General features: G+C 32.4%; 1 protein-coding gene across 1 annotated transcript; it reads left to right on the top strand.

The window, feature by feature from the left end:
* The first annotated feature begins 20,339 nt into the window (after positions 1–20,339).
* On the top strand, positions 20,340–26,155 carry LOC134719596 (uncharacterized). The gene is made up of 2 exons (XM_063582587.1): positions 20,340–21,029; positions 25,009–26,155. The coding sequence occupies exons 1-2, from the start codon at positions 20,346–20,348 to the stop codon at positions 26,032–26,034; spliced, it is 1,710 nt and encodes a 569-aa protein (XP_063438657.1). The 5' UTR covers positions 20,340–20,345; the 3' UTR covers positions 26,035–26,155.
* The last annotated feature ends 239 nt before the right edge of the window (positions 26,156–26,394 follow it).

The following is a 26,394-nucleotide window of genomic DNA, read 5'->3' as shown; positions in this document are numbered from 1 at the left end:
AATAATTGCATAAACAGAAGCATCCTTACTTTAATACAAGGGGTAGACGGTCCAGACAATTAAAATTCCTTTGATTGTCAGCTTTCATCCGGACCTGACAAATCTTTCATCTTTCGTTCACAAACACTGACATCCTATTGAAAATGGTCCTTCCTTAAAAAAAATTGAATCATGGCTGACCTTAAAACCTCAAAGATATTCAAGTAACTTTCAAATTATCTAAACAGGAGAAATCGACAATAGGAGGTGAAAAACATGCGAAAGGTGCAATTTAAAGTGCTGCAAAGTAAGCAAACATCAAAACCCTGTGTAGCACAGTCAAAAAGAAAAAAAATATACAACATATTTATAAAATTAAATTGCAAAACGCAAAATTGTATTTATGTTATAACTTGCAGAACTTGCAAGTTGCAATATGTTAGGGAAACAGAAACACCATTGAACATCCGACTAAATAACCATTGGTCATTTTATACTAAAGAAAGAAACTGCCAAATCGCAAGACATGTTTTAAGAGCTGTTTATGATTTTGAAAACGTCACATTTCAAATCATTGAGAAAAGACAAAATTGGGATACACAAGGGTGACAGAAAAAGAAAGGGTTTTTTATGCATCCTTTACAAACTCTTGAACCTGATGCACTCAATTCAGAGAGACGAACAAATATTGGGAATCAAATCTGAATAATAATCTTGAAAGTATACACGTTAATGTATAGACATTTAAACAATTCATTTAGCAGCAATAAATCTGTTAAACTTTTACTTAAATGTTGTGAAGTTCAGCCTACAAAAACAAATTGTGTCATGTATCCTATTTCACCAAGAGAGATGCACACGACTGATGAGGTAAATTTGTTAAGCGATATATTGCGTTTTTCTATTGGAAATCTATAGAACTTTTTAATGAATAAATCAGCGTGTTTAAGGTAGCTTCCGACACTAAGGGAGTTTACAACGTTTTACTGATGAAAAACTGGTTCCCTGTAAAAAAAAAAACAGTTTCGCCTGTATATCTAGGTCACGGTAACATTTCTGTTGACGTTTGTTGACAACGTGTGTAAACAACTTCCAAGTTACAGATCATCGCACGGAAGAAAGGAATATTTATCATGAAAAATGCAGGAGTTTTTTAAAATAAAGAATATGAATAGCTTCAGCCTGAAAGTTCACACAGTCTTATGATATAAGTTTTTTGTGAGAGAAATTCGGCGTCCGACCACAGACAGTGACCTATCGTTTGACGGAACCTGGAAAACAGGTCGATGGCTAGCTCTGACTCACCACCTAGCGCAGAATTTGTCCGTTAAGATGTATAAATGTCCAATGTGGATGCTGTCTGCGAACGGAAATATTACCTTTGGCTTGTACCAGGAGGTGGGAGCCGTGGAACATTTTGTCCAAACGATAACGTAGTAGCTGCAGTCATGTAATCTGTATATCATACATGTGTAACAGCGTTGAAACGAGAAAAAGAAATGGGACTGGTGAACTTTTTATCAATTCAAAAGCTGCACATGGTAAGAGAGTTAAATTTTTTCTTATATATTCTCTTTACACATTGCATTGGGTGGAGAAGGTGTATGGTTTCATGTCTTGCATAAATGAACCTGCCCCACACCTCTCTTTTTCTTTCTTCAAGTCCCCTCTTTTATGGTATGGGGTTTATGTGGTTTGAGGGTCAAAAGCATTATTTTGAGGGGAAGTGCAACCCAATTTTTTTATGAAGCTGGACTTAGTAGTTTTTCTGGAATTTTGCCCCTGGAAGTTACATGTGTATTTATCATTTTTGCAATGAACAAAAGACATATGTGCTTAAGTTTGTTTTTTTTAGTTATGCATCCAAAAGGAGAGGATTATTTTATAAAACAATAATTTGTGAGCAATAATTCATAATATAAATTTATTAAAATTGAAAAAGAAAACAATTACAGTCAGAATGATTCATTCACAGAAATAATGTTTTGAAAAAATTAAAAATATTAGTCGTATTCATTTTATATTAAGAAATTTCATATTAAGTCATCTTTTGCATGTGATCAGAGACCAAGTGGTCTGATACCTTACATATTAAGTCATTCAAAAACACCAAGAATGGGGTTACTACGCATTATTAGAAATTAATATGAGTTTGTGATCTATAAGAATGAAGGTAAACAGGAATTTACAATAATATAACATAAATATAAATTAAAAAAAAAAAAATTTGTATTCCAAATAAAGTTATGAACTCAAGTCTAAATAGTTTATAGTTTATCTAATTAATCAATACATGTGCAGACTGACATTTCATATCATATTTTTCAGAAATTATACATGTACATGCAGGAACAGGTGCCACACATTTTAACAATATCCATAATGGATTGAATGGACTTTATGTGACTTAATCAACCATACATGTATATAGAGAAAGAGGAGAATGAAACTGGAAAGAAAATATTTGCAGTTGCATAAGAATCCTGTAAATTAATTCAGAAGAAGAAACAGTTTTAAACATGGTTAATATAATGAGTAATTAGAAGGTAATTAAATCTTTAGTTAAATAATTTCAAAGTATAATTTTGATAATTTTCCAAAGTAGATTACCTTGTATATATCATATTAGGTCACTATTACTCAATGTAACAAATTTATCTTACCGACTATCTTTATTTGTTGAATTTAGACTAAAGTTATCTTATTTGCTATCATAAAACATCTTCTTATTTCTGTATTAAAGTCTTTAAGTGTTCAATTTTTAGAAACTTCATCAATTGGTCTGCACTAAAAAAAAATAACGTGAACGATAAATATCTATTATCAACAACCTTGTTATAACAATATTAAACATAACTTTCAATACTTTTAAATAACCAAACAGTGTCTTAGTCGTAAATCCACTACTAACCGGGTATTGAAATAAGCCCCGCCTCCCTACTTACTTAATATTGAATGTACACGGTCTCCACGAGGAGGTCGCTTTTAGCCAATCATATTCCTAGAAATGTGTAGGAGGTAAGATAAAATTATATTCATATATGCCCATAGCAGTCATAAAAATTAATTAACAGATCTTTGTAATAATAAGTTAAGGGTCAATATTTTCAAATTAATTTTGAGGTAAAGCATTGTTCTATATCCTTGAAGACTTTCATGTACAGAACATGACAGAATTTGTTATATTTCTATTTATTAAATAAAATCTATATTTATGGATAATTTCAACAAATTTGATTAAACCAATTTGATTTTGAAAACCTTTTATACATTATTATTACAAATTGCATTGTAAACATCTTAAGCTTCCAGTTAATTTTAAATGTAAATTCATATTTCTTAGCTGTAGTATTTGAACACTGCATGTACTTTCATTTATACATTTGGTACTACTTTTTTCATTAGGTTGACGCCAGTTTTGTTGCAGAATGACAAATGTTCGGTACTGGTTAGAACTATGGAAGTAATACAGGTAAATTTAAAGAATTTAGGCTATAACTATATTAATAGAAAAGATATTCCCAAATGTAAGTGACTTTATTCAGGTAAATGGTCAAAGTCTAAGCTATTAAATATATACCTTGAATTTGCATTTGTATTGGACACTATAATGCTTCCTATATAGTCACTTAGATTTCATACCAAATTGCCATTGTTCATAAAAAAGATGTACATTATATGCAGAAGCAATATAAAATTGCTTACCCATCAGGTGACCTATTATTTGCAATAACTTCAAAAACCAGGCAATATATCACATTTTGATGTTAAAAGCTTAATGAGTGCCTTTGTTAGTCAGGTATATAATCGTTTTAAATTAATGTTTAAATGCATGATTGGATTAATTTTGCACTATAATATTATATATTACACGTTTTCATTACAAATAAATAAACTAATCTTTCAGGTAAATGCAGTATCGAGCTGTTCTCCAGGAAAATTACGCTGAAAGTTTAGGGAAGGATGACTAAGAAATTGGAAAAGCAAAGAAGTAACAAGAAAACCACAGAATTTAAAAGAATTGAAATAAAAAAAGATAGAAAGTTCAAATGTGAAAGAAGGAACAACATATGAAATTCATAGAAATTGAAGTAAACGACAATGTTTCAGTGCTTGTGACATTCAGCAAATACATTCTCATATTCTTTATGATATCATATTAACATCTAGTCCAAATAATTATGACGTCTTGAAAGGCTATTATATTTTTTTTCTTTGACGCTAGTCGAAGTAAGGCGTCAAAGAAAAAAAAATATAATAGCCTTTCAAGACGTCATAATTATTTGGACTAATTAACATCATGTACCAGCTGTCAGTCGATCAAACCTATTCCAAGAATGTAATATGTTAAGATGTGACATTTTATAGGAAGCGAGAAAAATAACTGGTATTTTCTTTTTCGAACTGCCACTAATAGTAATATGATTATCTAATTGTATCTAATTGGGAGCAACCTGTACCCTTCAATATAAAAGGATTAACAATATTGACTGGGAACAAACTGAACTCTAATTATGCTTTGACTATCAATCAGTATATGACAGTCTATCATTTTGTCTATATGGTTGCTTAATTATTGAGGCATTACAAATAAAGAAAGTTGAAAAACCTTTGAAAAAGTTATAATTTCATCATTTTTTGGTAATTTTACTATGACAACCATGACAACTGAAAAAATATAATGTATTATCATAATGCTTCATCAACCTTTAATCATTAATAGAGGACAGGGTGACAAAGTCCTGAGATTTTTTTAATCCATTTACTTGCATGAATTATCTATGAATCGATACATGTAATTGAAAGAAAAAATATTTAATGATTTTCACTATCTTCTGAGTAGTTCATTTTACTCATTTTAGACCACAGTAATGCGAATGTAAGCTGCATTACAATGTATCATACTATTTGTTTACATTTACATAGCAGCCATATGTTGTAGTTTTGAAATCATGGTATTTTATCTCTTTTTGTCTGTAAGGTAGTAACTCTTGCACATCAGAACAATGCAAAACCTTGAATTTTCCAACTGCCTGTCCTGTTGCCATGGTAACCGTTGTTCGTAGAAACAAAAAATTGTTTTATTTGATTGTCTTGTGAAACTGTATTATTCTGTGTAAGTTCAACAAAGAATCTGACAACATGAGTCACACTTTGTACACTAATTTTGAAAAATATACAAAGAACTGCTGTTGATCACTGTGTCGTTAGGGGTAACAAAAACGTTTTTCGGTCAAGAAGTAGTCTGGTGACCCATATTTTTATTTTATTTTTTGAAGGTCATTGTTTTGACCATCTAATGTCAAATTTAAAAAAAATATGCATTGGTCCATTTTCTCATAAAAAGTACTTACTAGACATGTGACCTACACACTGCATAATATTCTATATTATTTCAAATTGGTTATTTGCTCACATTAATCAGCAAAACAATATGAAAATAAAAGTGAAAAGATAATTTGAAGATATGCAGGTAACCTAATACACAACAAAATTGCTGTCTCGTGATGAGTATCAATTATAAATGATTTTAATAATTTATTACTTTCGGTTCGAAAAATGATATTTCAGCTAATTCTTGATAATCTACTTTTTGATTTTTCAAAAGAAATATATGATTTTAATATGCTTAACATTCAATAAGTACAAACCATTGCTACTTCTGGTTTGCACAAGGTTATTTAAGGCTGGATTTGTCATTGGCAGATGGCTTGCATCTAATGAAAAAAGTCCTATGGCTTTATCATGTGTAAATATGAAGTGAAGGCAAAGGTCAAAATTAAGAACGTCAAATTCAACTTTGACCTTGACCTGAATTTCAAGATCATTAACCAAGGACCTCAATTCAAACGATCTTAGGTCTTTTTTTTATAAGGTTAATGATTGTTATCACCATACATTCAATTTTTAATAGTTCTAGGAAAGTCAACATACCCATGCAACAAAAATGTTGCAGGTTACGACATGTCTCAATAACAATATAATAAAATTAATTTGTCTACATCTTATACATTTTTGAAATTAAAGTGAAAATAGGCCAAAATCAAATCAAATTTAGACCATGACCTTGATCTTTGACTTTTACCTTTTTATATTTTTTGGTCCCAGGACCTCAAATCAAAAGATCCAATTTCTTTATCACTTATGGTTTTCCAGTTACATATGCTAATCACCATGCAAATGCATAAGGGGAAATAACTCTCAAATGGAAACTTCTTATTTCGTTGGTTTAATTTGTTAAAGTGAATTTGTCGTATTCTTTTATTGTTGCGAAGGAGTAGTGCACACAAGGAAAGCAGTTTTCGAAGATAAAACTCTTACAAAATAAAGTATTTGGTTACTGGTGTAGGTTTCAATAGCGTACTAACTGTTCGATATAATATACCAAAAATATAAGCGACATATTCGGAAACAGAAATAAAGCGAAAGAACAAATTTAAGATTTAAAAAAAAACACTTGTTCACTAAAAAATTGAAGGTCAATATATCTGTTGATACAAAAATATTAAAATCCAGTTTAATATGTAATTTCGAGTGACAATTATTAGTTTATTATTTAATGATTTCTAAAATATATATTTCTGAACATTTTAGTTTGAAATAAGGAATATAATTTGTTACTTCTGGTCTGCAAAATTTCAGTTCTGGTATTAAAAGAGTGACGAAAGATACCAGATGGACAGTCTTTAAATAGAAAATAAACTAAGAACGCGATTGCTAAGATTGAAAAGGACAAACAGACAAACAACAGTACACATGCCACAACATAGAAAACTAAAGAAAAAACAACACGAACCCCACCAAAAACAAGGGGTGATCGCAGGTGCTCCGGAAGGGTAAGCAGATCCTACTTAACATGTGGCACCCGTCGTGTTGCTTATTTTATTAAAAAAAATACGGTAAATAGTCTTATTCGATAGGTCACATTCATGAAAGGGAAGGGGATTGTAGTTACGACGTAAGAAACATATCCGATATAGCTTGTGAAACGGTTATTCCATAACGGTCAACCAACTCGTAATGGTTTCTGTAAAATTTACGAAGAGATGATGTCAATTTCACCATTTGGAACTCTTGCTTTGATAGCGTCCTTGTGACCAACAACCCTCTATTATGAAAATCATGATAGGAAATACAAGCACAGGAATATCGTTGCAATAATATCATATAAATGCTGACGATGTTATCATTCTTCCGCAAGTATCACCTGTTTGATTGATTTCTTTTTATATATCAAAGTACTATCAAAATAAAGTGATATCATTTAGAAAATAGAAAAGCATCGAATAGAAAACTAATATTCATGGAAAATAACTCAATTAAACCACCTTAAAAAAAAAGGAAAACCTAAAAGTCAGTAATAAGATACAACAACAGTTTATATGCATTTTACTTGGTTTATGGTTTTTTAGGTAAACAAAATATAACAACATCCGCCACTCCTTTGTATAGTTACTATTAATAAATGTACAAATATGTAACAAACATTCTTGCATTGTTTCCATGCGTATATATTTTCCTTTTTGGATCAATTGTTCAATGTAAAATATTGAATTGACTACAAACAAACTACGTACGATAAGATACCTGTGAGACAAGTTATTGTACGAAATTACAATCTATTCATTTATTTTGTGATCGTGTTGTTACTTTTGAGGAGTGCGTTCTCGGGGTAAGCAATTGTTATTTTAATGTAACCTTAATATGTACTTATATCTTGAATATGTGTATATAGTTTTTTAAATAAATTCAAAATATAAAAAAAAAACACCACAGCCTGTATTATTTGTTTGCAATGTTCAGAGCCTGATTTTGTACGTAGAATTCATAGTAAATTCAGACTTTTACAAAAAATTCGAACAAATATATATTAAATGATCTATTTGATTAAATTAAGTCCCTTTTTATTCAAAATTAAAATCCATTGAAAAAAGAAGCACTACGATGATGTGCTTTTGACCATTTTTTTCTTATTCTATGTCGATTATTTGTTCTATTTTCAAAATTCAAGTGTACGCCCGGGCGTTTTGACGTTAACGTAGCTACGCGCATGCTTTGTTAGTCTTGTATGTTTTTCAATTAAAGATTCTTGTGTATAATTCTAACCTAAGTTTAGTATGACTATGAAGTCCATAATCACTGAACTATTTACTTTTGTTTAGGGGTCAATTGAAGTAAGCCTCCATGTATGATAGTTTCTCGCTGCATTGAAGATCATTTAATGGCCTTCAGCTGTTCTCAGATCTTTGGTCGGGTTGTTGTCTTTTAAGCACATTTCAAATATTCATTCCAATTTTTTTTTTTAATTGTTAGTAAATTATCTTGATCACGAATTCGCTGTCATCCGTTGCCAAAGTTATAACAAAATAATAAATGTAGGAATAAAGAAAAAAAAAACTGTTTGTAACTTGTTGAAAACTTAACTTCGTTAGGCACAACGTTACCTTCTAAGGGCTTCTTTTTGTTAAATGTGAGTTTTTTTAACAGTAATTTCATAGAAAAGTGGTTAACCAGTATCAAGTTGCTGTAGTAAATGCAAAGTTATAATTCTTAAAAACTTCACGAGTGTTTAAATATAAAAAAATCACAAAAAAAACATACAAAAAGATGTGTTTTCATTTCCGGAAAATGAAAAAGTGTGTGTAAATCCAAATCAATTACGGCTTGGAACTCGTCACAAATTCGTACTTATTAATTTATAATTATATGCGACTTTTGAAGTGAAATAATGCTGTCCATGAGCTAATTATTGATAAAGTAGTAATCTAAATATTGATTGAAGCGCCTTTGCTATATCAAAGCACATGTGGCAGTCTGAAAGAACTAACACCAAAGCCTTAACTAAAACACGATAAAGAAAACCATCTTGAAATGACCTTGACATCGACAAAATCTATAAATACGTATTTAATGAGGTCCCGATTGAAATTGCAAAGTCCCTGATCGAGTATAATGTTTGGGGGTTCACACGATACATTGCAAAACTAGAAAGTACGGAGAGACATGATGACAAATAATAATAACATCAGCTTGCATTAAATAATTAAATAAAATATATATCTTCATACGATGCAGAAATACAATAATGAAGTATTCACTTATACAGAGAGTATTTATCCTTTATTAAGATGGAACCACTAAATTCAACGGCGTCAAAAATAGCCGCAAAAAATATCCATGCGCCATTTGGCAAAATGTAAAGCTTTCATTACAAACGTTTTTGGCGATAAAATTGTTCTTACAATAGTTCACTAACATCTTCATCAAAAGCACAGACGATAAAAAGCTATGTTTAACTTTTTTATTAGTACTTTTTTCAAATGGGGAACATCAATTGTCTTGGGTAAATCGACGATCATTTAAGGTAACCTTCCTTATATTTATTGTTTTTCATACAAAAAGTGTGAAAAAAATGTCTTCCTAGTTATAAAGAGTCTACCAGACCTGCCAGATCAGAGTTATGGCAATTTTTTTTTTAATCCAGGGGGGACCCAAATCCAGGTTGCTCGCATAAGGCAGCTTAACTGCCTAAAAACCACACAAAACGAAGGAATTCAAAAAAGGAGTTTTTATATATTTTTTTTATTCTCATAAACCCAAATCCATGGAATAGAGACATTATTACATTTATAAATTGACAAATAGTCAAAATAGAAATAAATATATGGTCTACAATTGTAAAAAAAAAATATCTCAGCTTACATATAATTAGATAAAAATATAATATTATATAAATGATAACGATGTTACCCTTCTTCCATAAGTTTCACCCGTTTGATTGATTTCTTTTTATATAAACTACAAATATTATCAAAATTAAAGGGATATCATTTAGAAAATAGAAAAGCATGGAATGCAAAACAAGTATTTATGGAAAATAACTGACTTAAAACACTTTGAAAAGAAGAAGAGCACCCTAAACGTCAGTTATAAGATACAACAAAAAATTATATGTATTGTACTTGTTTATGGTTTGTTAGGTAAAAACATTTTTTACAACATCGATATCCGTCACTCCTTTAAAAAGTTACTATTAATAAATGTACAAATATGTAACAAACATTCTTGCATTGTTTCCATGCGTATATAGTTTCCTGTTTGTATCAATTGTTCAATGTTCATGTTTAGATTAACTTCAAACAAACTACGTACGATAAGATCCCTGTGAGACAAATTATTCTATTAAATTACAATCTATTCATTTATCGTGTTGTTACTTTTGAGGAGTGCGTTCTCGAAACAAGCAATTGTTATTCTAGTTTCATCTTAATATGTACTTATATCTTGAATATGTGTATATAGTTTTTTATATGAATATAAAATATAAAAAAAAACATTTATATGCAGTAAAACCCTTGCCAAATTCAGACATCCGTATGGTTTGTGTGGGATGTTTAGAAGATTCACAGCCACGTCCAGTCAGAATGAGAATATTAAATCCGATGCCGAGCGTAAGGAGAGTGTCATGCTCTCTACACGTTAAGATCACTTGAAACAACTATTTTTAAAGTAGTAAGAAGGTGGCCTATTCTTAGTCCTAATTTGCCCCTTTTGACATACCGAATTTTTCGCAATCCATCTCGGTCGACTCGCAATTGCATGACATACCTATTGTATTAATTGTTGATTTGTCCTATTGAACTTTTATAAAATGATATGCCATTGAACTTGTAGACAACGACAATCAAACAATTTATTTTAATTTATTTTTTCAACATGGAGCATTCGCCAAAAACGATAGATGCATACATCTTTGACACAAGCGAGATGCGAACAAACTGTAAAACTTTTTTGTAAATAACTTAACCCAGTTTATATGCTGGAGCGGTAATTCTCATACCGACGATTAACAAAGTTTCGCCCGTTTGATGGTTGCCAGTGAGACAACTCTCCACAAGAGACTACATGACACAGAAACAAATGTATGTTGCACTGTTTTACAACTATCCGCGGTTATGGGGAGGGTTGGGATCCCGCTAACATTTTTAACCCCGCCACATAATTTATGAATGTGCCTGTCCCAAGTCAGGAGCCTGTAATTCAGTGATTGTCGTTTGTGAATTTGTTACATATTTGTTTTTCGCTCATTTTTTACATAAATAAAGCCGTTAGTTTTCTCGTTTGAATTGTTTTACATTGTCTTATAGCTGACTATGCGGTATGGGTTTTCTCATTGTTGAAAGCCGTACGGTGACCTATTATAGTTGTTAAAATGTCTGTGTCATTTTGGTCTTTTGTGGATTGTTGTCTCATTGGCAATCATACCACATCTTCTTTTTTATATAGGTAGTTTTCCGTACGGCCTTTGACAATTAGCAAAGCCCATACCGCGAATGCCCCGAAATGACAAATGTTAAATATTTTAAACGAAAATACTAACAGCCTAACTTATGTACAACTTATTGAATAAAAAACAATATGTTACACAGCAAAAAACGACAACCACCGAATTGCAGTCACGTACAGTATTCTCTGTTACAATTTGAAATTAATTTGAATTCCATTTGCATAATAAATATTCCTTCACGTATTCTTTGTGATCATATAAATAGAAAGTGTAAAAGTCATAAATAAATTCAGTACCATTTCCGCACTTGTGCGTATAAAATGTTGTACTGTGTCAGTCCATATTGCTGGAACTGTTAGAACCCAGTTTGTTTTACGGCTATCAAGAACAATACCTCCTCTCCTTTTAACTGTCCTTTCCAGGTGCTCTTTAAGTTCTCTTAGACTAATAGATAGAGAAAATACTTCTATCCAGTTTATTTACGGGTATCAAGAACAATATTGAAGGCCGTACGGTGACATATAATTGTTAATGTTTGTGTCATTTTGGTCTTTTGTGGATAGTTGTCTCATTGGCAATCATACCACATCTTCTTTTTTATATACTAACTATTTGTCGATCCATGGAAAGTAGATAAGAACGAACCATTAGTTTAACTTTTAAATATTAGTGCCAAAACCTTAAACATGTATTTTTGCTGTTTGTAGAATAAAATGATTTATTGTTCTACGATGACAACCTATGAAAACACGAATACTAGTTTAATTTTTTTAATCAAGTTAGTAAGCTATCAGTAACATTCCTTTTTTTTACAGCCTGAACAGTTCGTTTGTAAAATATTGAATGCGTCACAAAAATAATTGAATATTTGCTAAATACTAGTCAAGATAACTTATTTGATCGGGTTTATAGACTAAAACTTTAAAAGTTTAACATGATTTTCACCAGAATATAATATGCGTATATACTAAAAATTAAAATCACAAAAAATAGAAGCATTTGTACAAATATACATTTAGATAATTTCTGCAACGAATATTTTATTTATAAGTTGTTCTCAGGTGTAAAATTTCTTTAGACAGCAAAAAAAATCTGATCGCAATTTACATTACATCTGGGAATTAAGCGTGAAATTGTTATCCTCCCTTGATTGCCTGAATATTCGTAATCAGGGGATCCACATCCTATGTTCCTCCTTAAAATAAAAAAATAAAATGGAAAGAATAATTTGTTCCAGGTTAGTATTTTTATCTGAAGCTAAAATGGAATGAAGGTGTATTAAATGTCAATGAAATCATAACAGGCATATCCAAATAAAGATCCCTGAAGTCAAAAACAACTAATTAACCTACTTGAATCTCTGGATCCACTCATGATGCAATATCTAGTTGAATAAAGATACTACTAGTATACATAGAAATTGTGTGCAATTAGTTTTAGTTGAAACTAACTTAGGGAATGAACAATGAGGGTCTTGAATTTATTTCTTTCTTTCTAGGTGAAAACATAGATAAATCCCAATATTTTCTCCGAGCAACCCATCTCCCCCAAATGAAAAAATGACCAGTCCCTTAATTCTTCATGGATTATTTCTGACAAAGGAAAAGGTGAAAGTGAAATACATGTTATATAGTTATGAGATAACAATTTTATTGTGTATTTGGTTACATGTATCTCGTCAAATTATCTTAAAGTTTACACTTTTATTTTCATATTGTATTGCTGATTAATTTTAGCAGATAACCAATTTTTAACAAATATAGAATCTTATGTAGTATGTCAGTCACATGCCTAGTAAGTAATTTAAATGGGGAAACATACTATAATACGTAAATTTCTATATAACTTATTATTATCATGCCTTCTCATCTTTTATCAACTCTCAATCTCATAAATATAAAAAAAAATATATATATATACATATATTTAATTAACCCTAAGATTTACTTGCAATTTCGTAAAACCTTAAAACAAATATGTAAACAAACCCTTAATGTCCCTCAACCTCTGTTTGAATCAAAATATTTATTGCGATTTCAACTTTTATTTTTTTTATTACGCAAACTGACTTCCAAACTAGGTAAGTCTTTATTATAATTACATTTGTTTTCTATCTTACACAGAAAAAAGCAACACTAAACATGAATAAACGTTTGGAAAGCCAACATGCTTTTTTTTCTCCACTTAACATATTCAGTATCGCTTCTTTTTATTTCTTTTTTTAATTTTAAAAATTTCAATTTCCTTTAAAAAAAAGTAAGACTGCAGCATCATAAATTTACCTCAGCTTTTCTGTTTGCGTTTATAACATGTTATTTTAAGGGAAAAGACCGTTTTTATTTTTCATAATTGAAATAAATACTTGATGAATTTCGTTCGTCCTAATTTTCCAGATTTTTTCATATCGTAGATAATACTACAATACCGAATCGGAACGACGATAATTATTCACCTACATCAAATTTTCAGTGCTTCGTTGATCTTTTTAATCAACAGTCGAAACAACATTACAAACCAAAACAGAACATACGTATTGACAGCTTAATCGCATCTAAAGGCCGGTCATCAATATTATAATACAATATATTCCTTCAAAAGCGGCAAAATTTGGAGTAAAACTCTGGGTATTAGCCGAGGCTGTCAATGGCTATATTTGTCAAACCAGTGTTTACAAAGGCAAACAATATGACCCAACAAAACAAGGAATGTTACAGGAAGCTTACGTAGTCAACAAACCTGTTAGATGCCGAAGGATTGTTTAACAAAGCTTATCCTTTATTTACTGACAATTAAAGTGTCAATTAAAGTAATTAAACTTTTTGACTGCTATCATTATTTAGTGAAACTGTAACATTTCTTTGATATGATTTTTTTTATACAATACAAAAAAGAAAAATCAGCAGAAAATCCACAGAAAATCCACACAAATTAAAAATTGCATAAAAGTATGGCCAACGCGGCTTAAATGAAAAATTGAAAGCACGCATATAACGCAACGTGCTATAGCCCCTCCCACAGTACACAAAAGAAGCGACGTCACTGAAACCTATTGTTCGACGTCAAGAAAGAAAAAAAACATCGGCCGAAAATCGGCCCGTGGCAGTCAACGTAGTATTTACAAATCGGCCTAAAATCGGCCCTTGGCACAGAAAACGCTTACACATTTTAACAACAAGAGTCAAAATTTACAAATACACAGAAACGTTGAAAGCTATATGACCATTACTTTTTTATAAGCTTACTAGCCGATTTGAATACATCCTACTAAAGCATAGTACTTTGTTGAACGAAGTTAGTTTTTTCCTTTTTTTTTTTTTTTTTTGTGAATTTAGGGGGCTGATGAATGATTTAATGATTGTTTGTTGCTTGCTTAATCTCCAGTAAATATCAATGCATGCATGTTTTCAGGACAAGTACAAAATAACAATTAAATATAGAATAATCATACATTGTCTCGAAATATCAATGTTATGTGTATAAGGCTTAGAAACAGATAGAAAGCGAGGCTGTGGTCTCTTTCATTTTTAAAAGGATAAATACATGTGCCGAATACAACATATTTCACAGAGCAAATTTTCACGAATAAAAATGAGATTCGGGGGAGTGTGTGTGTGGCAACAAAACATCAACACGACAACACTAAAACCAAAAGCCATGATTTCAACATACGGTCCTCAGTAATGTAATAACATCAAATTGCAAATGGAAATTGGAAATGTGTCAAAGAGACAACAACCCGACCAATAACCCGAAAACAGCCCAAGGTCACCAATGGGTCTTCGACACAGCAAGAAAATGCCGCACCCAGCGGCGGGCTTCAGCTGGGCAATATTCAAAAATGTGTGATATTTGGTGGTCTAGGGCTGTTTCCTGTTCTTTGGTCGGGTTGTTGTTCTATGCATCGGAAATAAACACATTCATTCTAAAACCAGTTGTTGGCATGATACGGGTTATGTTTTTCTTATATATATTTTATGATGGTATGACATTAACCCCTAGCGGAAGGGATTGTGCTTGATTATAAAATGATGGTGACATAATCTTTCAATCGGTTAATGACGTTTGGAGCTGGCATGTCAATAACTGCTAGTAGTCCTTTGTAAAGTTATGTTTCATTGTCAATTATCTTGGTTTCTTTTGTTACCTATTCTGACATCGGACTCGGGCTTCTTTTTTTTTAAACTGAGTTTTATTGTGTGTATTGCTGTGTGTTTGTTTATTCCCCATTGGCTAGATGTATAGGGGGAGGGTTGAGATCTCACAAATCATGTTCAACCCCCGTCGCATTTTTGCGCCTGTCTCAAGTCATGAGCCTCTGGTCTGTGTTAGTCTTGTATGTTGTTTTTTTTCAATTTTGGTTCATTTATTTGTTTCCGAGTTTAGTATGACGCCCATTTTCACTGGACTAGTACACATTTTTGTCTAAGAGTCAGCTGAAGCCCGCCGCCGGGTGCGGGATTTTCTCGCTGTGTTGAAGACCCATTGGTGGCCTTGGGCTGTTTTCTGCTCTTTGGTCGGGTTGTTGTCTCTTTGACACATTCCCCATTTCCATTCTCAATTCTAGTTCAGTGAAAATGGTCGCAACACTAAACTCCGAAACATATAAATGAACTAAAACTAAAAAAGCATATTTATATACATAAATTATGTACAATATGTCAATCTTTTACTAAATCGACCATTCAATCTATGAAGAGTATTTTCCCTTACGAAGTATATATTTTATATGTTGAACAATGACTTTTGCACGCTTTTTGGGTGTTGCTAAATTAAACTCAAACCCGACACCTGAATTTCATGTGATGGCGTTAATCAGTTTATATGCCATGTCTTAGACTGGTGTATATATTTATCATCCTTCCCTACCGCTATATCAGCTTCCTCAACATATCTGTAAAACTCGTATCCAGTTAGCACGTGCAAGTGAGGAGACATTATCAAGTGAGCAGGACTTATCAACAAATTCTCCCAACATATTGCCTTGTATTGTAATGGTGATAAGTCACCAAATGTATTCTTTTAATAAAACAAATTACACTTGCAGTACCTATTTTACAATTGACCATTTCTTTTTTCCTAAAATTACTTTACATTCTGAAACGAGATGTTAATAAAACGGTGTCGACGGCAGTCTTGATAAGTTCTGCCGGGACTACTTTTTTTAGAACTGAACTATTTGACCTGATTTGAACTATTGATCTGACCTGTATCGAGATCAATCTATCGATACAAATGTCAACAATGCGGGGGTGGCAGTTTAAATTATTAAAAAAACTTATAGTGAATATCAAAATCACAGTAAAATTAATAAAAAAAATTGATTGATTAAATGCACATATTATATACACTCTACATTGAACGTTCCATTTTAAATAAAAAATGGCAAAAACAAATCTACAGCAACACAACAACCCCCTTTCTAACAAGTCTAAAGTCTTATTTTCGTCTGCTAAAACAAAACAAAACAAAACAAACATACAAAATGGCTACTGAGAAAGATGATGCTTTTGAAGACCAATCAAACAGACATTTTTTACATCAATTTGGGGGAAATTCAGCACATGAAAGTCAAAGTCAAAGTGATGATGCAATATTGGAATCAGAAGAAGACACAAATGAACTCTTAAGTGAAATGGATAGCCCATGCTGTAATTATTGGGACTTTTCAAAACCTAGATCAGTTGAGCGGTATAAAAATCTCCCGGTAAACATCCAATCCAATCAAATTACACAAAAACAACAAGATGATAATGTACACTTAGAAAAAGAAAATGAATATATCGCAGCAAAAAATGTAAACAAAAAACAAGCAACCACTACATCAACAGACCATCAAAGATTCAGAGATGTGACAGACGCTGAATTAGAATCATTCATAAAAGAACAAGAAAGCAAAAATACCAGCAGAAAAACCAAATCTGATCTCAACATCTTTCAATCTTATTTGAAAACTAAACATAATGATACCAGAAAAATTGATGAAATCCCTCCACATGAACTGGACCGCTTATTAGGTTTCTTTTTTATGAGTGCCACAAAAGAAAAACAAACCAATGGCACAATGGAGTACGAACCAACATCGTTGAAATCCATCCAACAAAGTATCAGTCGGTATCTAAAAGACAGCAACTACCAATGCAACATTATTACGGATGATGAATTTTATAAAAGCAGACAAACGTTGAGTGCAAAATTTAAAAATTTGAAGTCTCTTGGATTGGGAAATAAACCAAATGCTGCTGACCCGTTAACAGACGATGACATTAATAAGTTCTACTCTAAAAATATAATCGGTGCAACAAGTCCGCGCTCTCTAATGAATACAATATATATAAATAACAACTACCACTTCGGTCTACGGGGGGTTACAGAACATTACAATTTATGTTGGGGTGACATAACATTGAAGGTGGACACAAATGGAGATGAATATCTCCAGTATTGTCGCGAACGTCAAACAAAAACAAGACAGGGTGACAACCTTTCCAATTTACGGAAGACAGGACCAATTGCAATGGAGAATAAAAATGACCACTCTAGATGTCCAGTATTCGCATACAAACTTTACAGACAGAAAAGACCAGAAACAATGAAAAAAGATGATTCCCCATTTTATATACAAGCCACAACATTCCAAGATGATAATTATGGCACAAAATTACTGTGGTATAAAGGTCAAAGGCTCGGTACAAAATCAATTTCAAAAATAATAAAAAATATGGCAATCGAAGCACTGCCTAATAATGACAAGAGGCTCACAGGTCACAGCGCAAGGAAAGGGTCGATACAAAAACAAAAAGATGCAGGAGTGCAGGACACTGAAATTGTTCAAAGGACTGGACATAAAAATGTGAACAGTCTCTTATCATATTCAAAAACTAGCTTAGAGCAGCAGAAAAAAACTTCATTGATGTTATCAACAAATAATCCAAAAATATCAAACAGTAAAACACATACTATTACTAAACCTGTAGAAACAATAACACAGTCTCAGTCAGCAGAAATTATTAGTAACAGTAACAGTAATCAGTCGATCTATCATGGGAATTTTAATTTTCCTAACGTGCATCCTGCAATGAGTGGTCTTTTTACAAATGCAACTTTTCATGGTGGACATTTTAACTTTACTTTTAACAATGGAACATCATCCGATCAGCAACCCTCTAATAAGAACAACTTGAACAAAGTGAACAAACGAAAACGTACTTGTATTATTGACAGTGATAGTGATAGCGATAACTAAAACCGAAATCATTCATCAACATTTGATTTTACTATTTTATGCAAACTGATAATTTAAAATGCTTTGTTTAATCTGAAATTAAAGTGATGTTCACCTTACTTTGTTTTCCTTGATAATCAATAAGTATGTCTAAGTTGTCAGGTTTTCTATTGATACATGTACATGTATAAAAATATCAGTTCAAGTATTAAACAATGTGAAAACTGGTGTAAATCATAATTATATTGGCTATGAATGTACATTGATCATTCACATGAGATAGACTCAAGTAGGCAAAATATTAATTGATGAATACATGTACATGTTCAACATGTTTAGATTCCATTAATAGTATATAACTGTTTCAGTGTAACTAAGTTAGGATTTGAACCTAAGACCTTCTCATAGAGATGCTCTGACTCCTGAGCTACCTAGTTGAATACACTGAAAGAATATATACATTTTTTCAAGAATCATAAACATGACATATCTTATCAATTATTCTCAAAGTTACCAAACGAATGATACAAAAAAAAGTCAAGTATATCAATGTACATGGACTAACAGTATGCAGCGATGAGCGAAGCAATATTGAAAAAACATTCCAAAATTTTAGGTGATATGGTTGTTTTTGTTCCTCAGTAATGAAAATACCCCCGGGAAATATGTTTTTCAATGATGACATTAAGGCAAAGCACATTTAGGAAATAGTACTACTCAATAACTTGAACCAAATACCGTCCCAATGCAATTTGGTGGGAAAGTCGGAATGTAAATGACACCTACCTTCCATGTCTTCTCACTTACAAATGGCGGGTACAAGGTGCGAGATGTCGATCGTATCATACAAAAAGGTCAATTTACCAATATCCGTCTTTCTTAAATTAACTTCTCCTTAACGAATAACGACAACTAAATATTTAAGTACTCTCAGACTTAATACAAACAACATTTTGATGCGATATTTCTGGAATTTGTTTTGTGAAGCGTATGCTTAAAAGTTGTTCGGCAGTTAGCGAGTAGGTATTTTCTTCTTCTGGTGATATGAATTACTTTTGTTTTTCAATCTTTCATTAAGCCTTGTTTCTTTTTCTTTTTGTATCATCTTCAAATATTATATACCCATATATGAATTAGCATGTACAAAAAACATTTTTCTTCATGTAGTTAATGGGAATATTTTACCCTGCGTATTTTGGCCGCAAGGTGTTCAGCGGTTTAATATGTCGATGACGTGTGTTGCCTAGTAACAACAAAGACACTCCGGTAATAAGAATTCCCGCAAAATTATTAAAAAAAGGAAATTTTGCTTAAAAACATTGATTTGAAAGATGATAAAAATGTTATCTAAATGTGGATTGTATAGATATTGAAAAATATCAGCCCACTCGACAGAATATGAAGCTAAATGGCTCGTTCGCTACGCTCACTCGACATTTAGCTTCATATTCTGGCTCGTGGGCTGATATTTTTCTATATCTATATATCCACACCCAGATAACATGTACATACATTTGTACATGTACTAATTGGAACAATATCAAAAACTACCCAATATTCATATTGGTTTACTTTAAAACCATCGAAATGGAGAAAAAGTTGTCATAAGCGAGACAAGACTTAAAAATCTATTGAAATTCATAATTTTGAATAATATTTTCATAATAAAAAAGACACTACCTCTAGTCAGCGGTTTATGTTAAAGATTTGATACACAGTACTAACATCGACTTGTTTAGGATCGCCGGTAATATTTACAATTTACTACAAAACGACAATGTCTCAATTAAATTTCAATCGAAGCTTCAAGTTATGTCTTTTTTCTCTTTTGATTTGTTTAGATAAAACAAACCCATCATGCCTCGTGGTGGAAGTAGTGGTAGCAGTGGTCGCTCAAGCGGAGGGGGTGGTGGTCGTTCAGGTGGAGGTGGTGGGCGCTCAGGAGGAAGTATACCTAGTAGAAGCGGAGGAACGTATGTAAACAATGCTTCAAACAGAAGTGCTGGAAGGGTTGGCATGGCTTATGGCACTGCAGTGATATCAAGTGGTACAAGTAGTAGTTCCAGTAGTAGTTCAAGGACGTATGTTGACAACGCATCCAACAGGAGTCTTGGTAGGGTTGGCATGGAACATGGTACTGCTGTTGTATCAAAAGGAGCAAGTAGCAGTGTATCGGACAACGCAGTGAAAACTTACGCAGATAATGATTACAACAGACATCATGATCGTGTGGGGAAGGAACATGGCACTGCTGTCATTTCCAAGAATGCCTCCAATTTGTCTTTTGAAGTAGATCCTAAAATGAAAGTTTATAAAGACAATTCGTTAAATCGTACGCTTGGTAGGGTTGGCAAGACTGTTGGTACGGCGGTTCATACGAAAAACGCACCTGGCTCTGTTACAACGAAGAAGTATGCTGATACTACATTCAACAGAAAACAAGGTCGAGTAGGAAAGCCACTTGGATCAATGCCAATTTCCAGGAAAAGTACAAATACTGCCGCCATTGCACGTATAAATGAATTGCTTAGAAGAAACCCAGTAAGTGATTTTTTTATTTTTCAAAATTATAAAAATTGATATCCCGAAATAATGTCTTTTTAATTTGAAATTCCTCGCATGCATGATTCTGTTGTGATCAGAAAGGACAAAACTACGTACATTGAATCGTAGATCGTAGATCCCACATGACCGTCTTTTTAAAGTATTTCCGGTTTGCCGATTTCCTGGCTTTCATACTTACTTTTTGATATAAATTACGAATTGAATGGTGTGATGGGATGATGCATTGAAAGTATGAATTAAGGATATGCTTATCTCGCGAAGAGTTTGATATGTTCAGGCATTTATGAGTGTTTCCCTATCCACGGGTGTCATTCGGTATATCGAGAAAAATGACCGTGAAAGAATAGCTAACGGTGGGCAAATATTGCGAAAGATGTTTAGACGAGTTGTATATACATAATGTACACAGCCATGTATCACCATCATTGATGGCGATCCGATGGATAAATCTGTTGTAGAGTTGACATTGACTCAGACGTATTTATATGGGTTCGAATCTCGGCGAGGGAAAAAACAAAAATTTGCCAAAGCAAATTTTCAGATCTTACATTGTTGGGTTGATGTTTAGACGAGTTGTATATATATATTATACATAGTAAATTTGCTGGTTGGTCCTTTTTATAGACTTTTATATACCGTATAGCGGGTTATTTTCGCGGGTGTAAAATTTCGCGATTTTCATTAAATAAGGTATACGAAATATTTTTGCGGTTATTATTTTGGCGGTTTCGAAACTTTTATCAATACCTTTGCATGTACACTTTTAAATTTGCGGAATTTATTTTGGCGATTTTGTTCTATCCGCGAAAATAAGCGAAAATTTAACCCGCTATACGGTATATATGTGTACTAAAAAAATATTGACACCGTATGTTTGTGGCATAACACCGTGGCCACAAGTTAAAATTTGTTTTCTGTTTAGTATTAAATTTAAATTAAGATCCATTATATTACATCTTGTGATCAATTTTATTTGGTTAATGGCAGTCAGCAGGGTTAAAGAACATCAGTTGTTCGACCTGTTAGTCAAATGCGTTTCGTTTAAATATACTTTTTCACTTTTTAGTCTTATGAAAAATGTTGTTTGTGCCCTTCTACAACGAAATTTGTTTTACATGCACACGTATAAAAATTGCGGTTTTTATCCAACGCAATCATAGGTTTGAACGTAGTTTTCAATTTAGACTCGTTTATATTTTTCGTTTGGGCTTGTATCATATTTTACCTCCGGTTTATATGATCCGTTCATCCTAAATTGACTCTTAAAATTCAAGTGTCAGGTTCAAAAAATGAGGGTACTTTTTTTTTTAAAATGAGGGTACTTTTTATATGACCTTCCAAATACGGTTTCGATCCCTAACATCACTGAAGAGACATTTATTGTCGAAATCCGGATCTGGTGTGCTAAACAAATATTGACACCGTATGTTTGTGGCATAACATCGTGGCCACAAGTTAAAATTTGTTTTTTGTTTAGTATTAAATTTATATTCAGATCCATTTTGTTACATCTTGTGATCAATTTTATTTGGCAATCGCCAATGGCAGTCAGAAGGGTTAAAGAACATCAGTTGTTCGACCTGTTAGTCAAATGCGTTTTGTTTAAATATACTTTTTCCCCTTTTTGAGTTTTTTGGAAAATGTTGTTTGCGCTGTTTTTAGACCCTTCTACAACAAAATTTGTTTTACATGCACACGTATAAAAATTGCGGTTTTTATCCAACGCAATCATAGGTTTGAACGTAGTTTTCAATTTATACTCGTTTATATTTTTCGTTTGGGCTTGTATCATATTTTCCCTGCGGTTTATATGTTCCGTTCATCTTATATTGACTCTTAAAATTCAAAAGTCAGGTTCAAAAAATTAGGGTAATTTTTCTAAAAATGAGGGTACTTTTTATATGGCCTTCCGAATACAGTTGCGATCCCTAACATCACTGAAGAGACATTTATTGTCGAAATCCGGATCTGGTGTGCTAAACAAATATTGACACCGTATGTTTGTGGCATAACATCGTGGCCACAAGTTAAAATTTGTTTTCTGTTTAGTATTAAATTTATATTCAGATCCATTTTGTTACATCTTGTGATCAATTTTATTTGGCAATCGCCAATGGCAGTCAGCAGGGTTAAAGAACATCAGTTGTTCGACCTGTTAGTCAAAAGCGTTCTGTTTAAATATACTTTTTTGACTTTTTTGGTCTTATGGAAAATGTTGTTTGTGTTGTTTTTAGACCTTTTTGAAACAAAATTTGTTTTACATGCACACGTATAAAAATTGCGGTTTTTATACAACGCAATCATAGGTTTGAACGTAGTTTTCAATTTAGACTCGTATATATAAATAGAGAATAATACATGACAAAATCCGTATCATATGTCGTATCATCCCGAGACATTAATATCAGCCCAAGGGCCTTTAGGCCCGAGGGATGATATTGGTCGAGGGTGATACGGCATGTGATACGTATTTTGCCATGTATTATACGTTTTATCATATATTTCAACAGAAGAGTTTTATATTATATGAACTGTTTTCTGATCCATAGCACTGGGTTATCTTCAGTTCTACTTTTGTCTTGTTTCAAAGGCCTTAAAAGAACTACTCAATTACTTATCCGAAGCACCTTACAATTTGCGTGCTGTTGTTTTAAAAAAAAATATGTTGTTTATTATTGTATTTATTTGTGTGTTTTGTACATTTTATAGTTGCATTTAGTGTACCAAAATATGAAACTTGACGTTCGGGACGTCACATAAAATATAGAAAACTTGACGTTCGTGAAGTCACATACCAAAAATGACGTCATTCAAAAACTTGACCTATTTTGAGGAAAAAATTTCCTGAGCAAAAAAAAATTAAACCGACTTTATGTAAAAAAAATAAAAAATAAAAGTAGCTTTGTGATCAAAGGTAGGGGTGCGATAAAGGGTATGCGATAAAGGGTAGGGGTTAAATAGCAGGCTATTTATCACATATGCAAAACTACTGTATATACTACTAAACATATGATAAGTATAGATTATTACATGGCATTTTTCATATCATACCCTTTATCGGCCCAAGGTTATGATATCAGCCCAAGAGCCGCAGGCTCGAGGGCTAATATCATGAACGAGGGCCGATAAAGGGTTTGATATGAAAAATGCCATGTAATTATCTTTTTATCATATACTTCAGCAGAAGAAAAACAAACAAGAACTATTAAAATAATCTTTAAAGTTTCGGATAATATTTACAGACAACCAAAAAAAAATCTTATCTTTAAATATTATTATTATTGTATTGATATTGATATTTTATTTATCTTTTCACAACAATTATCATGTTTTTCAATAATATTGTCACCTCATTTATGTCTTTCAAAACATATTTAACTTAATTCATTTTTGCTCCTCAACCATTTTGTGAAAAGTCTTATCACTTGCCGTTTGTCGTTTTCAAACAATTTCCGGAAATGCACGAAGTTGCGTGTGATAAACGTCACGGAAATTAACGGAAAGGCATGTGATAACATTCCGGAAGCAGTTAATAAAGGTACCTTTATCAGCCCGCTATTGAAATTCTTAGGAATCTGGTTAATAAACCTAGTAATCCTTGTATAGCCTTTTGATATTTTCAAATGTTATTGAACTGTAAAATTTTAGTATTATTTTATACAAGTATATGATAAATATATTTAACTACTCTAAATACCAGCAAAACAATGTTAAATCAAATTTTGTTCTTCCCTCGCCGGGATTCAAACTCAATTCATTGGGATATCGGGAACAACACCGCCTGCACTGTTTCCATCACCCTAGATCACTCGTCACCTAGACTAAACTAAAAATTCATCTTTTGGTGTCCTAGTGTTACCTTTCCTCGTCAGTAGATAAGTTGAATTGGAATATTTTTCTCTCATTAAAAATGAACACCACTGACTAGTAACAGTCATGTATTTTTTTGTTTAAGGATGACGAATGTGACTTCATTAGTGGACTAAATGAGGAAGATGAATATTATGTTACCGATACAGTCCAAGGTATACTACGAAGGGAAAAGGAAGTTTACGAATGGCAAGAAGAAATGAAGACCAGTAGCCAACCATACACCTCCGAGGAAGTGTTGAATAATTTCAAAGGAAACAAAATTGATTTTAAAGAAATTTGTCTGGGAAAACAAATCGGTAATGGGGGTTTCGGTGATGTTTTCTTTGCTAAATGGAAGGGATCCGTCGTGGCGGTAAAGAAACTTCGTGTCCAACAAGTATCGGCTCGCAAACAGAAAGAATTCACCGACGAGGTTATGCTTTTCTGTGATTTAGATCATCCGAATGTAGTAAAGTTTATTGGTGCCTGTGTGATTCCAAATGATCTTTGCATTGTTATGGAGTACATGCAGATGAGTCTTTTCGAGGCTCTTCATATTAAAACTGACATTGAATTCACAGAGAACGAAAAGATAAAAATAATTAAGCAGACAAGCGCTGGTCTTCAATACCTGCATGCAAAACATATTGCCCATCGAGATATGAAAACACAAAACGTACTCATAGACCATAGTCCTGAGAAATCAATACTCACAAAACTGACAGACTTTGGTCTCAGCATGATAAAAAACGATACAGGAACCTCAATGTCTGAAAGCAGACAGTACACAAAAAACGTGGGGACGCCTAAATATGCAGCACCAGAAAACCTTAGAGGCGAATCCCTCAACCTAGAAAGTTTAAAGATGGCTGACATTTATTCCTTGTCTTTAATTGGTTTTGAGGTCGTATTTGAAGAGGAACCCTTTTACAATTTGAATCTTACACAATTGATGAAGCAAGTGGGCGAGCAAGGGGTCACACCGGACATTCCAGATGAGGTACCAGTTGACGAAAATATCATTAACCTGATCAAAAGCTGTTGGAACCGTGACGCCACAGGACGTCCATCTGCTAAACAATTTACGGATAAGTTGTCGCTCATTAGATACATTTATAAAGAACTTTGAAACAATGCTAAACATCATTCAATGTGATTTGTGAGTCTTGGACCCAAATATTAATAGACTATTTACCAAACATAAAACAAAAACTAATTAGTTAATATCTACATGTATACATTTTAAATATATGTATAATCAAAGATCTATAACTCCAAAAATAAATTATTTCTAAAATCTATTGTTTGTCTTTTTTAGAGGTATGTGATTTAACCCGAAATGTATTTTTTTTAAAGACAGTTGAGTGAGAAAGGAAAAAATAACCGTTTAATGCCGCTGCAAGTGTTTGCACCTGTTCTAATTAGTTATCAAAGGTACCAGGATTATAATTTAGTATGCCAGATGCGCGTTTCGTCTACATAAGTCTCA

Source organism: Mytilus trossulus, chromosome 5 (assembly GCF_036588685.1).
Source record: "Mytilus trossulus isolate FHL-02 chromosome 5, PNRI_Mtr1.1.1.hap1, whole genome shotgun sequence".
NCBI lineage: Eukaryota > Metazoa > Mollusca > Bivalvia > Mytilida > Mytilidae > Mytilus > Mytilus trossulus.
Note: the sequence above shows the minus strand (reverse complement) of the source record. Positions and strands in the feature narration are given on the sequence as shown.